General features: G+C 37.2%; 2 protein-coding genes across 2 annotated transcripts; one reads left to right on the top strand and one right to left on the bottom strand.

Annotated features, from left to right (window-relative positions):
- The first annotated feature begins 342 nt into the window (after positions 1-342).
- On the top strand, positions 343-5,054 carry LOC106051655 (uncharacterized). The gene is made up of 2 exons (XM_013206859.2): positions 343-500; positions 2,083-5,054. Exon 2 carries the CDS (start codon positions 2,088-2,090, stop codon positions 4,020-4,022), a length of 1,935 nt encoding a protein of 644 aa, XP_013062313.1. The 5' UTR covers positions 343-500; positions 2,083-2,087; the 3' UTR covers positions 4,023-5,054.
- A 647-nt stretch (positions 5,055-5,701) lies between these two features.
- LOC129924608 (keratin-associated protein 16-1-like) lies at positions 5,702-8,190 on the bottom strand. Its single transcript, XM_056020653.1, has 3 exons — positions 8,163-8,190; positions 7,477-7,974; positions 5,702-7,365 (listed from the first exon to the last, which is right to left on the bottom strand). The coding sequence occupies exons 1-3, from the start codon at positions 8,188-8,190 to the stop codon at positions 5,702-5,704; spliced, it is 2,190 nt and encodes a 729-aa protein (XP_055876628.1).
- Positions 8,191-16,726: the final 8,536 nt, after the last annotated feature.

Raw genomic sequence — 16,726 nt, 5'->3', positions numbered from 1 at the left:
TACCTTGTGATTTGTGTCCATTAATGGCTCCGTTGTCAAGCATTAGGTTTCACCATAAAATCTTAAAACTCAACACGCAAGCTTATCCCCACCCTCTTCTCAATACAAACAAAACCTGTCCAATCCTAATCCATAGATACATTATGTATTATGCCTACAGCTTAGTCAGTATTGCTCTCCTAAACAGTCCTGGAACAAAACGAATTCCGCATCCTGGTCGTGTAGGGCCCACTAAGTCTACATCGTTCACGGAATCATCGCGTCAGCTGAAGGGGGTTTTTTTTTAGCGTAGGGGAAATTTCGGGTCAGGGTCTAATTTTATATCCTGGATGCCAATATTAGAAGTGCTCGCCCAGTGGTAGACTAGATCTAGATCTCTATATAAAGACAGGCGAGGGCAGGCTAGGAACGAACAGTCTGAGAAGGCAACTGAGAACAGCAACTAAGTCAGAAATAATTGTAAACTTTTTTTTTTCTATACGTGAGCTGAACATTTACTGGTAATTTTTTTTTTCAATTAGAAGGTTTTAATTTTTATTGTAAGCTGTTTTAATTTTTCGTGGTATTTTTTTTTCATTTTGTAGATCAAAATTTTCAGTTAATTTAATAACTTAGTGGGATTATTTTATTTTTTTTTTGTCTATTCTATAGGCCTACTTTAGTTAATTCATTTACCTAGTGGATGTTGTTTTTTTAGACATAGGTTTTATTTTATTTGAAGTAGATATTTTTGTTAAAAGAAATGTTTTTTGTTCTATTTATTAGCAAAACATTTTTGGGGTAATATTTAACTCCATGATATAGGTATTTAATGCGGATTCATTATAGAATTATAAGTCTAATAGCCTAATATTTATAAAAGTGGTTGCGGGGTTTCTATTACAGAAATGCTTCACGTATAAAGAAACAGTCAATTCTAGCCTACACTCTCTAAGATTTATTTATAGTTCAGATCCTTAGCATACTTCATTCAATAAATGGAGGTCTAGCAATCATTTAGATCAGAATACAAGCGAGACAATTGTTTTAATGATAGTATAATTATTGGCGCGCCGTCTAGGTCATGCGTTTTTTTTTTTTCATTGTAGACCTATTCATGCGTATCATTCTTAAATACTGAAATAATTCAATAGTAATTCAACACATTTGAAAAGGTGAAAAGAAGTTAGGCAGCCTATGTGTAAGAGGCTAGTACTAATACAATAGAGAAGAAACACACACACACACACACACATGGTTGTAGAAACGGGACTAAAAGTAAGAACATTTTGACTTGGTAGTACTTTTGGGGATCTGTTGAGGGGTAGAAAGTTTCCGTCCTGCCTTCAGGCTCTCAGTAAACACAACGCAGTTCGAATAGGAATTCGAACTCGAGCTCCCTTGATAGTCTAACAGTTGATGCCACTGAGCCACACATCCCATTATATTTTTCACAATTAGAGCAGCGATTTAACCATATGGCAAGTCTAACCCGGATGTACATCAGATGACTTGAGAAATACACTTTTGAAAATATTGTTGTTTCTTTTATTTTGTCAACAGACACTCTACTGTTTTGTAGTAAGATCTAGCTCTTTATCTCCGTAATTATTTTTCCACCTTCTGACAGAATTGTTTATTTTTCACATTTGTATATTCTACCCTGTTATAATTAAACTTCAATACATTTTTGTTTTGTAATCAGAAAACGTTACTTTTGGTATAGAATGGTAGGACAATGCATGCTCTTTTTATCTAACACAAGTTATACTTTCCAAAACCAAAAATTAATTTAATTTAATGGGTCAAATCAAGGATGGTATCGTTTATTACTACTACTACTACTTTAGTTTTTGTGTTTTTTTGTTCAATACACACTAGTGTTCGTGATCAGATCTAGATCTACTTTAGTTGCTTACTTTTTGTTTTCAATACACACTAGTGTTCGTTATCATAGCTAGATCTACTTTAGCTGTTCACCTTTTTTTTTCCTCTCATCGTAATCAAAAGTATTAATTTGTTTTCTTTAAAAAAAATGCATTATTCATTAGTTGTATTTTTTTTTTACTAATATTATTTATATATGAATTTGTTTCCCAACAGCTACAATGAGTTGCAATATCGGAGTCGCTAAACTGAGGAGAGTTGGCATCTCTTGTTTGCAAGATGGTTTGAAAAACTTATACAATGTTCACATAAAGGTGATTTGCAAAGAGAAGCCTTTCAAGTCCAGCACAGAGTTGCCAGCTTTCACTATTGCCAATGCAGAAGACATTCTGCCAAAAGTAAAAGAAAGATTAGAATACATCTTTCAAGACATCAATGACGAGCACGCTGCCAAGTTTGCTGAGTTTGCGCAGAACATAGTGAAAGCCACTAGCGCCAAGTGCGTTCTTTGTAACCTGACTAAGTTCTACGAGGAAAGTTGGTCAGTAATCAAAGAGTGGCAAGTGGACGATGAACTCTTTGTTGGCGTCATACCAAAAAATGCCAAAAACAGCTACTTTTCAGTGGACAGTGATGAACTGACCAAGAAAACTTTCATCATGTGGGACAAGGAAACTCTTGGGGATGAGCTTATCATGGCTGTCTCCCGAACACTGAGACGCTTAAGAGATGAACGTAGACAGCCTACACCAGAAGAGTACCTGGCTCAGCACATTGCGTACTGCGAAATCCAAAGTGGCAAGTGGGCAAGGCAAGAAACTGCAAGGTGTCTTGGAACCCCAGGCTTCAGACCCCACACCCAGACGTATATGTCTTTAACTGACCCAGGTGAGGGTCACATGATGGGAACCACTAGGTTTGCGGAATGGATGGAGGGTGCCATAGTCCATGTCGAGCATTTAGAACGCCCCAGGCATCTAAACAGAGAACACATTGAGTCTTATAGAGTGCCCTCAGTTCTGGACTTCTCTAGAGTGCGTCTCCATGTGGGACCATCTGCTCCAACGACTTATTTTCTTGGAAGACCAGTTAAAGATTCTGGAAATTTCGAAGAAGATTTTCTCAAAATAGTCAACATTACAGCCGCAGCTGCCTCCGCCGCGTTTTTTATGGGTGCAGCAGAAGTGAAAATAGCCATGGAGCGATTGTCCACTTCCCAGGCATTGAAGTATATGCGCGCACTGCGAGCTCAAGTACAGAGATCCAGAAAACAGTTTCTCTCTGCTGCCTGGAACTTAAACCAGGAATTGGTGAATGACTATGAAGTTGAGGAAATAGAGGTCTTATCAAAGCGAAAAGATATTGCCATTAAAGCTGTCATGATTACTTCCCTTGGTGGGTTTGATAAGATAACTTGGGACGGTGCCAGTGATACCTACCCTTCCAAGTGCATCATGTATCAGCTTTCTTTTGAAGATGCTTTGACCATTGTCCATGAAGCACATCTCAAAGGTCTGGTTACATACTTCTCAGCCGGGTTTAAGTTTGATGAGATCCAACATGCAGTCTATGCTGGAGTAGATGGCATTGGCATCGGGGGAGCCCAAGTTCTTCGATTTATGGACAGCGAAACAGGTATGCATGGCCCTTACACAGAAGAAAACATCCCTATCATTCTAGCAAGGAGGGATGAGGCTGCCAATTCCATCAGGGGTCGTGGAGTCAATCTTCTTGTCCGACTAGACACCATGTACTATGAAGGCTGCATCACTAGGCATCTTGAATATCTACGCCGAAGCCTCTACAAAGCTCTGCTCAAGATTGACGAAGCTGCCATTTCTGAGCTGATCGCGCAGTTGTCTGACGTGGATAATCTCCCACGAGAAAACAATGAACCATTCCTGCATCGCGCCAAGAGAATTGTAGATGCCGAAAACCCTTTGCTGAAGGACTTTTGTTCTCAAGAAGAGTGGGACAGTTTCATATCCACACTGCGTCCATTGATTGTGGCTCGAGACGAGAAAGCTCTTGTGGAAGAGTACGATAGTGATCCATGGCTGTCCATCCGTCACAGATATCGACTCAACCAATGTCCAAGGGATTCCAAGATATGTTATGTCAGGCAAACATCTTTCAATATTCCATATAAATGTTAGTTTGGTTGATATTTAAAAAAAATATATGTTTCTTTGTGTTGTATGTAAGCAATTTATTTCTCTATATTTTATGTTGACTACTGTTCCAAACTATTCCGTGTAAATAGACGTTATTTATGTGTACATTAAGAGTACATCTATAAACTCGTTTTCTAGGAACAATTATGAACAATTATGTTTATGTTTGAAATGTTTAAAGCAAAAGCAATATGGGTAAAAATAACATTACAAACATATTCTTTCCTATTATATAAATCTAATCCAATACAGATTTAAATGTTTAAGTTTGACACTGGTGACATTTTGTTACTGACGTCAATACTCTTCCTTTTTTTTTTTTTACACTGGTTTATAAGCCGAATGAAATTTGAATGTGAATCTAATACACATCATGTTATTATACTTAAAGCCAATTTGTTTTCAAGCTGGAGAGTGTTGATTCTATAAACGGAAGAGATTGCTTTTGAGAATGAACTTCTGGTTCTTGTGTACATGTGAAAGTTATTAGAATTGTGTACCAGTTGTTAAATTTGTGTACAAGTTATTAGAATTGTGTACAAGTTATTAGAATTATTAGAATTGTGTGTGAGTTATTAGAATTGTGTACAAGCTATTAGTTGCAATGCAGTAGCTCATTTTTACACTTTACCAAAATGCAGTCAACTGAAATGAATAGTTTAAACAGTTATTCTTTTGAGCTGAAAAGTCACATTCAAGTCAGGATCACAGACAGCGATTTGTGTTTCTTTGCCAGTAGTGAGATGTAATTAACATGTTTAGTAACCTAGTTACTCGTAACCTGATCTACACTCATACAGCATTGTGTAAGTATAGTTACTTTTAAATAATCAGGAAATGGGAATACCATTGTAATGGTGTAAGTAATTACTATTTAATAGAAGTATTTGCAAGATTAAAGTGTAGTTGATAATTATGGTTGACATGTTTTTGTATAATTTTAAAAATAGTTGAACATATTTTTGTATATTTGTTATATTTTTTTAAACTGTGATTAAATTCCTATAGAATGTATTCATGTGTTCGTTAAATGCTTTTGATCATCTATAAAATCAAGTTCATCGTAAAAACATTAAAATCCAATACAAAAAAATATTTTTTAGAAATAGTTGGGCTAAATGGAAGTTCTTTCTATATTTATTTATTTAAGATTTTCAAAAATTCGAGGCAAATCCATAAATAACAAGGTGTATCCCGAGTACAAAATTCGAAAATATTGATAACCTCTACATCAAATAAAAAAAAATCAGATTTCTGAACAAAGAGAAGATTACTGTGGTACACATAGACCTTCAACTATTTAACATACAAATGGTTTCTTTTCAATAAAACTGGACTGGTTGACCATGGTTCACCTATAACTAAGCTTTATTCTGTTTGTTTGATATGTTTCGGATGTTCCTTCAGAAGTAAAGAGTATTACATCCTGGCCCAAACCTTCCGCTGGACGGCGGGGGATGGCGGTGGACAGGGGTTTGAATCTGGGACTATCGAGTCGACAGCCTAGTGCCCATTGCACACGTTCATGCAGCCGTGCTGGTTAGTTAATGCTTGACACACAAGTGATACAACAGGTTCACTGACAAACATCTCATGAGTGGCTAGCTGTCAAATACTTCACATATAATAAGTTAACTAACAAATGCTTGACATACAACAGGTTAACTAACAAATGCTTGACATACAACAGGTGAACTGACAAATGCTTGACATACAACAGGTGAACTGACAAATGCTTGACATACAAAAGGTGAACTGACAAATGCTTGACATACAACAGGTGAACTGACAAATGCTTGACATACAACAGGTGAACTGACAAATGCTTGACATACAACAGGTGAACTGACAAATGCTTGACATACAACAGGTGAACTGACAAATGCTTGACATACAACAGGTGAACTGACAAATGCTTGACATACAACAGGTGAACTGACAAATGCTTGACATACAACAGGTGAACTGACAAATGCTTGACATACAACAGGTGAACTGACAAATGCTTGACATACAACAGGTGAACTGACAAATGCTTGACATACAACAGGTGAACTGACAAATGCTTGACATACAACAGGTGAACTGACAAATGCTTGACATACAACAGGTGAACTGACAAATGCTTGACATACAACAGGTGAACTGACAAATGCTTGACATACAACAGGTGAACTGACAAATGCTTGACATACAACAGGTGAACTGACAAATGCTTGACATACAACAGGTGAACTGACAAATGCTTGACATACAACAGGTGAACTAACAAATGCTTGACATACAACAGGTGAACTGACAAATGCTTGACATACAACAGGTGAACTGACAAATGCTTGACATACAACAGGTGAACTGACAAATGCTTGACATACAACAGGTGAACTGACAAATGCTCGACATACAACAGGTGAACTGACAAATGCTTGACATACAACAGGTGAACTGACAAATGCTTGACATACAACAGGTGAACTAACAAATGCTTGACATACAACAGGTGAACTGACAAATGCTTGACATACAACAGGTGAACTGACAAATGCTTGACATACAACAGGTGAACTGACAAATGATTGACATACAACAGGTGAACTGACAAATGCTTGACATACAACAGGTGAACTGACAAATGCTTGACATACAACAGGTGAACTGACAAATGCTTGACATACAACAGGTGAACTGAGAAATGCTTGACATACAACAGGTGAACTGACAAATGCTTGACATACAACAGGTGAACTAACAAATGCTTGACATACAACAGGTGAACTGACAAATGCTTGACATACAACAGGTGAACTGACAAATGCTTGACATACAACAGGTGAACTGACAAATGCTTGACATACAACAGGTGAACTAACAAATGCTTGACATACAACAGGTGAACTGACAAATGCTTGACATACAACAGGTGAACTGACAAATGCTTGACATACAACAGGTGAACTAACAAATGCTTGACATACAACAGGTGAACTGACAAATGCTTGACATACAACAGGTGAACTGACAAATGCTTGACATACAACAGGTGAACTGACAAATGCTTGACATACAACAGGTGAACTAACAAATGCTTGACATACAACAGGTGAACTGACAAATGCTTGACATACAACAGGTGAACTAACAAATGCTTGACATACAACAGGTGAACTGACAAATGCTTGACATACAACAGGTGAACTGACAAATGCTTGACATACAACAGGTGAACTGACAAATGCTTGACATACAACAGGTGAACTAACAAATGCTTGACATACAACAGGTGAACTGACAAATGCTTGACATACAACAGGTGAACTGACAAATGCTTGACATACAACAGGTTAACTGACAAATGCTTGACATAAAACAGGTGAACTGACAAATGCTTGACATACAACAGGTGAACTGACAAATGCTTGACATACAACAGGTTAACTGACAAATGCTTGACATAAAACAGGTGAACTGACAAATGCTTGACATAAAACAGGTGAACTGACAAATGCTTGACATAAAACAGGTGAACTGACAAATGCTTGACATACAACAGGTGAACTGACAAATGCTTGACATACAACAGGTGAACTGACAAATGCTTGACATACAACAGGTGAACTGACAAATGCTTGACATACAACAGGTGAACTGACAAATGCTTGACATACAACAGGTGAACTGACAAATGCTTGACATACAACAGGTGAACTGACAAATGCTTGACATACAACAGGTGAACTGACAAATGCTTGACATACAACAGGTGAACTGACAAATGCTTGACATACAACAGGTGAACTGACAAATGCTTGACATACAACAGGTGAACTGACAAATGCTTGACATACAACAGGTGAACTGACAAATGCTTGACATACAACAGGTGAACTGACAAATGCTTGACATACAACAGGTGAACTGACAAATGCTTGCAGTCCTGTTGAAAAGATTTCGAGATCAACTTTCTCCTGTTTTTTTTAACCATTTGTTGACCTACATAACATTTCAATCTTACTGGATCTAGATATTTATCTTCAGTATTACACAATATATGAATTTGACATGGCTATGCTTGGACGACCCCATTATGACACGCTTGAGTCACTGGTATTGATATCATCTCACTCTTGTTCACTTCAAGTAATGCGCACATCTCTTATTACCGGAACTAGCCCAGTAACCTTTTAGTGTTTCTTAAAGAATACGAATCCCATGTGTTCAGGAGCGTAGCGCCGTAGACCTGGGTTGGGTTAGGTAGGTAAAAGGTCTTGACTCCTCTGAGTTCCAAAACCATTTTTTCCCAAAAACTTTGTTTTTAAGAGTATTGTATTTTAAACTTGGTAGAAGGGATGCTAAAAAATGTTCACATTTAATCCCCCCCCCCCCCCAGGGTCCAGATCCATCTTCTAATAATGAAAGAATCGTCTAGATCTTCTAGAGCTTATAAATCTAGGCCTACCTCTAGACTTTATATCTAGATAATTGACGTAGTTTACTATGATTCTTTTTAGGTTCAGTCATTCAAAAACATATTCAGTGCTTCTTGTACATTTTAATGACCACTGAGCAGTGAGAGTTATATCAATATTTTATATTCAAATTATCTTCTTTTTTTTTCATTACAAACTATTTAATTGTAATACTTTATTGTAAACAATATTATGGGCATTTCTCAAGGCTGAAAAGTCCGTTTGGAGCGCATAGTGCTCGCTCAGACTGAGAACTTGCCAACTCTGATTCAAATGGCTAACGGTAGGTCCAAAGGGTCCAAATCTGACAGTGCTACCTGAAAAGAATCTTGGATATCATTGCTTTTCTTTCAAAGTAGAATCTGGAACTCAATAGGCATCGCGAACAAGTTGAAGAAGAATCGCAAAGACAAATTCTAGGTAATTTCTATGAGTTTTTGAAATGACTATCCTAGTACGATCCACTCCTGAGAGAACATGTGCTCCGAACCAAGCCAGTTCCAGACAAAATACGTACATACATGTCCCCACAAATGCAAAATACATTTATTGTAATATTGGGTGATAACGAGCCAAATATTTCTCTATTATTTTGACAGAACACCGGGCATCTCAAAACAGGATCAATCTTCCCAAATGTTAAGGTTACGTTGTCATAGATAATGGGCTACACATTCTATAATGGACATCATCTTAATTAATTGTCTGCTCGAACCATTCTCTGAGTTTGGCAGGAAGTCACAACTTGTTCTCAACTTCAACACACCGCTAGGACGTCCTCACCAAAATAACCGGAACTAACCTTAACCGCTTGATTGAAACCCACTGGAGCATCAAAGGAAAAGCCACCACGATGGTTACGTATTAATTGTCATAAATCATGGAAACTCTAGAGACATTGAATAGTAGAGAGGAAAACCCTTCTACTAAATCTGTAGCATGCAGATTGTTAGTTGCTATGTAGTCTTAATTTTCTCACCTACATTAGTTTTTTGAGTCCCTGTATTAAGAGGAATCTGTTAGACACCTTATTTATAGTTTAGTTATTTAGCGACGCACCATAGAACGGGACTAGTGACGTTTGGGATATATTGGGTTAGAGACCGGAAAATCAGTTAGCGATATAATCCTCTAGGGTAACGACGTGTTTAGTTGACAGAGACTTTTACTGTGGCCTTTTCTTAGAATAAATATATGTGAAGTTGTTCATCAGCGTTGACTACATCTCTTTACTTGTTAAAATAGATGTCTTGTTTTGTCTGGATTGTTGATCAACTACACTGAATACACCCGAACAATAAAACTCAAACGCTTGCAGAGTAATTGGTTGAAATTCAACAGTCATCTATAGTTGACCTCAAGACAGCCTGAACAAGCAACATCACACTACCTTAAAAACAATAGATTGTCAATTAGAGACTGCGCATTCATACGAAAACATTAAATACATTCTTTAGTCGAGTCGACATCGCTGAAGCCACTGTGCTCAGATCTGTTGATTAGTGCAGGACCTTAAAGACATATTGGCCACAAGAAAAGGATGTCAGGCAAAAAGGATGTCAGGCAAAAAGGATGTCAGGCAAAAAGGGTGTCAGGCAAAAAGGATGAAGATTCTGTATAAACACACAAAAAAGCTACGGATGGAAATTTTTATCTTCCTTGGATAGAATAGTTCATTCCCCCGATATGAGCAATATCATAATGTGGTAGGTAAACATGAATTTTTGTCCCCATCCCAAGTATTAAATCCTCAGATCGAGATCAATCTCGATAATGCTCATAGCGACATTGACAAAAACGAATTTTGTCTGGAGCGAAAGAAGCATCAGTGGTTTGTCACAGTTTCTTCGGAAGCCTTTGACCTTCTAAAAGAAAGACCTGCTTGAGAACTTGAGTCTTATGAAAAAAAAAATTACGACTAGATATAAAAGTAAAAAGTTTAACCTTTCAAATCTTACGACTATAGGGCAGATGTAATTTAGGGCATCTATTTCTTTGACCAACGGTTAACGAGCAGGGTGTCATGTTTCCAGCACAACGACCAACGGCCTTTACTTACCACAACTAAAATCAGGTACCCAATAGAGTTGGGTGGACTCAGGGGCGCCCTGAAATTCCCGAAATTCAAAATCACCGAGATTCGAACCCTGGGTTCCGAAGCCAAACGCTTAACCACTCAGCCACCGCACCCTATATTGGCTAGATTATTCAGTTCAAAATAGTGTCTTTATTTGCATGTTTCTGACAATAATGTTGAGTGTGGCTAGATGTGAGCAAAGTTTTTCAGACTTGAGTTCATCAAGAATTAATTGTGATCAACGATGAAAAATTTGCGACTCACTAATTTGCCAATCGATAGAAAAAATAGATTTCGATAAAATTATGAATAATTTTGCGAGCAACAAAGCACGTGTTTGTAGTATGTTTGTTAAATTGACTTTTTAAAAATAACGATACTTTAAGTCTTTAACAATGACTAAAAATGAGATAGGCCTATAGCACTGGGCATGTAGACCCTAGCTACGCCACTGGGTTTAATTTTCACATAGCCTATATGTTGAATTTAAAAAAGAGACAAAGACAAAGGAGGTAGGCCTATGTTAAATAAGACGGTAGGTATACACTACTTCTACTTGCCAAACCGGATTGTTAGAACAAACTAAGAAAAAAATGTGTGCATTGTACAGCTCTGTGATATGTCATATGCACCAAAGGTTCTCACACTTTTCAAGAAATGTAATGCCACTTGGATATTATAAAACTTTATTCTTCTAAATTCTAAAGGCTGCTCCTGACACCGCCTGTTGAAATTCAACTCATTGCTGATGTGTGTCATATAAAAATAAATCATTTCAAAATTAATTCCAGATCCCTCAAATGTGTGACAGTGTGTCGTTATGAGTTGATTGATTCTTGAAATGAAATGACACTTTCATAATATAAACAAAAAAGTAGCTTTTTTAATCAGCCATCTTGGCTCACAAAATGGTGTCCCCTATGAATGGGCCTACCTCTTCCTAGTAACACAATTTGTCTAATAGGGAGGGAGGTAATCTACAATATTACGTGAGTTATTCAAAGGGGCGTAACATTCCATCAACAGATTTTGTTTACGAAGTTTCTTATGTGCTGTTTTAGCTATGGTTGAGACTTTAAACAATTTTTTTATTGTACCTTAACAAAACTTTCATCAACAAAAAAATTAACCAATAAGTCAATTAATTACTTTCTTTGATATCGAATAAGGGAAATAACATTTTCATTATTGGAAGATATAGTTGTAAATGCGACGTTATTCCCCTTAGATAAGCTTTGTTTGTTTGTTATTTTTATTCTATTTTGCTTGTTGCTTTTTCTTTTTCTCCTTTCTGTGTAGGCCTATTGTTTTTCCCGATTCTCTTGCACTTTGACCGCCATCTTTGACCGCTCACATATTCAACTGTTTAAAATTACTAGGATGAATGACTTCTTAGCAAGGAAATCCCGACATCATGAGACCAACCTAATAATATAGGCACTTGTGACTGGACACACCTTCTGTGAATCAACATTGTTAACACTGGAACATAGACTACTGTATCCACTACCCCATCAGGATATTGTCCTAGATACATCCGTGTATGTTCACACTACCACGAAGCTCACCAGAAGCACGGGACTTAGGTCAAAGATATTGCATTTGTTACGGGGACTGTATTGTAGCGGCTACTTTACAATCAGTTGAAGATCTTTAAAAAAAAAAAAGGTAAGGCGATAGCCAATCATAACGCTTCTTTGGCCTCCTTTATAAAAGAATAGTATACATTTTTTACGGTGCAATATGGGCCCATTATGGACCTTAGTGTCATTCCAAGCGGCCAATTCAGGGCCAGTCAAATGGTGAGGGGGCGACGGCATCTATCATCTCCATGCCCCCACCAATGCTGTAAATACTTCCAGCACCATACTTAAGATCAGGGTTGGGGGGGGGGGGGGGGGATGAGGAAGTCCGTCAGTCATGTTGAACTCTGAAATACTTCAAACGATAGGCCTATTGAAAGTCTGATTTCCCTTCATTCTGTGGCATGATATAAATGCATACAAAGTCTACATTTTGTCTTTCGTAAGCGAATCCTTTTGTTGAAATATGCAAATTTTGTTCAAATAATCACACCGTTTTAAAAAGAACATTAAAAAGTCCAGGATAGTATGATCTATAGAAGATGGTTGCCTGGCTGTATCCAGAAAGTCACGGGTTCATACCCAACCCACTGCCACACCCGGTCGTCCCGTGAGAGATTTGGATGAAATTATCTTCAAGTCTGAAGGAGCGTCTGAAACGTTAAAGACAAGTACAGCTGACAGATACACTGCTGGCATTCAAAACCCTTTCACAGTTCACAATGAACTTCAGACATTTTTTTATGATGACTTTATTTCTAAAAGGTAAAAATCTGAATGTGGTGAAGATGTTTCTATGGCTGAATCAGAATGAATACAAAAAATTCATCAAGTGTTGAGTATCTGGTTTGTAACGTAAGGATGATGGCTCACCGAACTTGGGAAAATTTTGCTTTACATAAATATATTAAGTGCACTGGCGGAACCGGGGGGGGGGGTAGGGGGGCGGACGAATTTTAGTGACGAAATCACACAATTTGTATACAAATTTATTACTTATGTTAAAAATATATACTAATTATTTATATTTCAACGTATTTTTAGATTATTTCGCCCCCCTCTAGTAGGCCTACGTTGGCCGATTTGGTGGGGTGGGGAGGGGTCGATGGCATCAATCCCGCCCCCCCCCACCATAAACTTTTTTTAACCAATCTTTATATTATGTTGTTCCCATGTTGGCCGATTGGGTGGGGTGGGTGCGAATAATTTCTACTACCCTTCGCACCTAAAACCTTTGAGTGGGGGGGGGGGATGGTCCTATTTTATATTATGTCGCTTTCCACTGGTATCTTGGCCAATTCGGTGGCAAGGGGGGGGGGTAGCATCTACTACCCTCCCCACACTAGCCCTTTGAGAGGGGGGCGGTCCTATTTTTGTGGAGAAATCATAGTTTGTGAACAAAATTAGTTGAATATATAATATAAGCTACCTATTGATATTTGAAGCCATTTGTATATTATTTCGCACCACTCTCATATCTCAAATTTTATCATTAGTAAATATAAAATGAAAAAGGGTTTTACCAGGTGGGAGGGGCGATACATGCAATTGCCATGCGCCCATCGGACAAACCAATACATTTTCATTTGTATTGTATGTAATTGCACATGAATTTATCAAAATTATTTTAATAAAGACTTTGTTTTGGAAAATTTAGAATTCATAAGAAATTTGTCAGTATAATAGTAACAATTGAGATTGGAGTTCTGAACCCAAATAATTTTTCCTAGTCGCCTTTTCCAACCTTTGCTCAATCTCACAATTTATGATGGAATCCTAAATATGCAACAAATTTAAGAGTATATTAATATGAGTAAATCCTAATGGGTCCACTAAATTTCTCTTCCCTCTTCCGAATTTTTTTGTTTTGAACTTGAGCTTTGAATTCTAGTTCTGTAACAAAATGAAGTTACAAATAGGCCTAGTGAACAAAATGTATCACTTAGAAATGAGCCCTTTTTTTTTAAATATTATTTTTCGAATACATTTGGGGGGGGGGGGGGCGATCCTCAAATCTTTAATTTAAATCTGTGTATCTTATCTTTTAAAGAAACAAATTGGTTGTATTTGTAATGTAGTAAGGGCCTATAAATTCATATTGGAATATTCATATAAGAATATTTTTCAAGTAAAACATTATTCAAAACTACTATTTGGAGCTAAGACCTGGAGAACTACCATCACCACCATGAAAAAAATCCAGGTATTCATCAATACCTCCCCTGAGGAAGATTCTTATGATTCGCTGGCCAGACAAGATCTCGAATGAGGAACTGTGGCAAAGAACAAAGCAGAAGCCCATTGAAGTAGATATCCTTCAGAGATGCTGGAGATGGAAAGGTCACACCCTTCGCAAGCCTGCATCCAACATAACAAGGCAAGCCCTAACCTGGAACCCCCAAGGAAAGAGGAAGAGGGGACGGCCCCGGAATACATGGCGCCGCGATTTGGAAGCAGATGGTAAAGACATGGGGACAATCCTGAAGTGTGACTGACATCGAGGCGTAAGTATATCTTTATTAGGTGTATTTATCGTAATATTCTCTTCATGTTATTAGGCGTATTTATCGTAATATTATCTTCATGTTATTAGGCGTATTTATCGTAATATTATCTTCATGTTATTAGGCGTATTTATCGTAATATTATCTTCATGTTAAGTGAGACCTCTTGTAGTAGGCTTGTTTTGTTCAGCATAAGACATCAACAGAACGATGGTTAAACGCTCAAAAATATCTCATCTTCAAGAAACTTTTGAATAATGTTTTCATCTCATCTCTGCCTGTGGTCCCTTCTGGGGCATAGGCCACCAACCAGCTTCCTTCAGACATCTCGGTTCTGGGCGAGTCTCTCCAACAGTTAACAACAGCTGCTGACCGGGAAACGTGGAGGGATTTGGTCACAGCACTCACATCACCACTATGGACGAAAATCAAGGGACAGATGATAGGATTAGGACATTAGGACAAAAAAGATTTGCTTTGGTATCATTGCATGATGTCATGTACATGTTTGACCTAAAATTAAACACTTAGAAAAAATGATCTTTGCTTCAATATGTTTTGTCTTGCTAAGTGCTTACTAAGAAAGATTGTAATGACAAAGACATAGTTTTGGTTCATCAGTAAAAAGCATAAAAGCATTTTTTTTTCTTTTTGTAATCATTTAAAAGTAAAGATAATCTTTCACAACACAATGTGGTTTTTAATTTAAAGTTTCATCCTATGACAAAGCTGGTAGTTTCGGGGTGATGGTCGTTTTGTGTTAAGCCGTTTTGGTGAAAAATGTTTCAGTTACATTATATCCTAATATATGTGCATTTTGCCCTTACAGAGAATGAGACATATTTACGTTTTGTGTGTGTGCTTGTGTTTAAACTTATTTTTTAATGTAAAGAATAATAGTTATTTTTGTCTATTAGATTTGGGATTTATGATATTTATTAATAACATGTGTAGCAGAGGATTTCAGCCCGCAGGGTTCAAACCCTAGACCAGTGATGCCCAAAATACGGCCCGCGGGCCACATCCGGCCCGCCGAAACATCAGCACAAAGTGGGAATGTATCTTACCTACGTTAGGGCCCTAACATTTTCTCTGATTAATTGGTACCATGCCATTAAATATTTGAACGTTTACGTACTGGGAGATGGGAGAGCTGAAGAAACTACAAGTGGACTCTGAATTTAGAATCTACCAGGAAAAGTGAACGGATCTTTACTTGATTGTGGAACATGATAATAAGCCAACGAGTTTGTTTTATTTTATAAACAAGAAATTGGACTGTTTAGAAAACAACATATAAACGGCATTATAAACCAAAATATGGCGGCATTTTGGTTTGAACAGCGAATAAAATATTGTTAAAACTAGGTTTATAGATAGGAGGATCGATAGGAATATTTACCTAAAAGAGACAAAAATTTAATAGTAAGTAAAGCTAGCTACAATGTTGCTCATATTTCAATTAGAGAAATGAAGCAGCTTTCTGACGTTTAAAAAAAAAAAGATAAATTCTAATATCCCATTAATTAATGTAAGCAGTCCTACTAGATCCAAAAGTTTCTAATAAAATTTTTTCAGGTCTTTTTTATTTCGTTTTTTTTAATACATTTTCGGCCATGTGGCCCGCGACACGAGTGTCGGAAATTAAAATGGCCCACAGGTCGAATTAGGTTTGGCATCACTGCCCTAGACGATCATCCCATAACCATATGACCAGGCAGCCATCGGGGAGTGGGGGATGTATACTATATATATATATACAATAGTATAGTACAGTGCAGTGAAAAACGTTTACTATAAAAAGATTTTATGTCACAATCTCTCAAGCCCAAACCCATAGGTTCACAAAAAACGCCTCCTAGCCATCCTAAGATTAGTTGTTTTTTTTAAATCAGTTTGTTTATCTCTAGTTTGTCAGTCCTGTGATGGGCCATCATCAGACAGTTTACAAACAAGGAAAAAAAACATTGCAGACTTTGAAATCTTGTCCAAATGCAAGTCAACAAAAATAAATCACAAATTCAGATGAACAAAATAAATGTTTGAAAACAACAAC

Source organism: Biomphalaria glabrata, chromosome 1 (genome assembly GCF_947242115.1).
Source record: "Biomphalaria glabrata chromosome 1, xgBioGlab47.1, whole genome shotgun sequence".
In the NCBI taxonomy this organism is placed as follows: Eukaryota; Metazoa; Mollusca; class Gastropoda; family Planorbidae; genus Biomphalaria; species Biomphalaria glabrata.
The sequence above is the reverse complement of the archived record's forward strand: the minus strand, read 5'-3'. Positions and strand labels throughout refer to the sequence as shown.

Bases quoted from the DNA above. Each gene is read 5' to 3' on its own strand.
- LOC106051655 (XM_013206859.2), top strand. From the start codon at position 2,088: ATGAGTTGCAATATCGGAGTCGCTAAACTGAGGAGAGTTGGCATCTCT.
- LOC129924608 (XM_056020653.1), bottom strand. From the start codon at position 8,190: ATGTGCGCATTACTTGAAGTGAACAAGA. The intron at 7,975-8,162 runs GTGAGATGATAT...TCTTTTCAACAG, and splicing joins ATTACTTGAAGTGAACAAGA to GACTGCAAGCATTTGTCAGT. The intron at 7,366-7,476 runs GTTAACCTGTTG...TTGTATGTCAAG, and splicing joins TTTATGTCAAGCATTTGTCA to CATTTGTCAGTTCACCTGTT.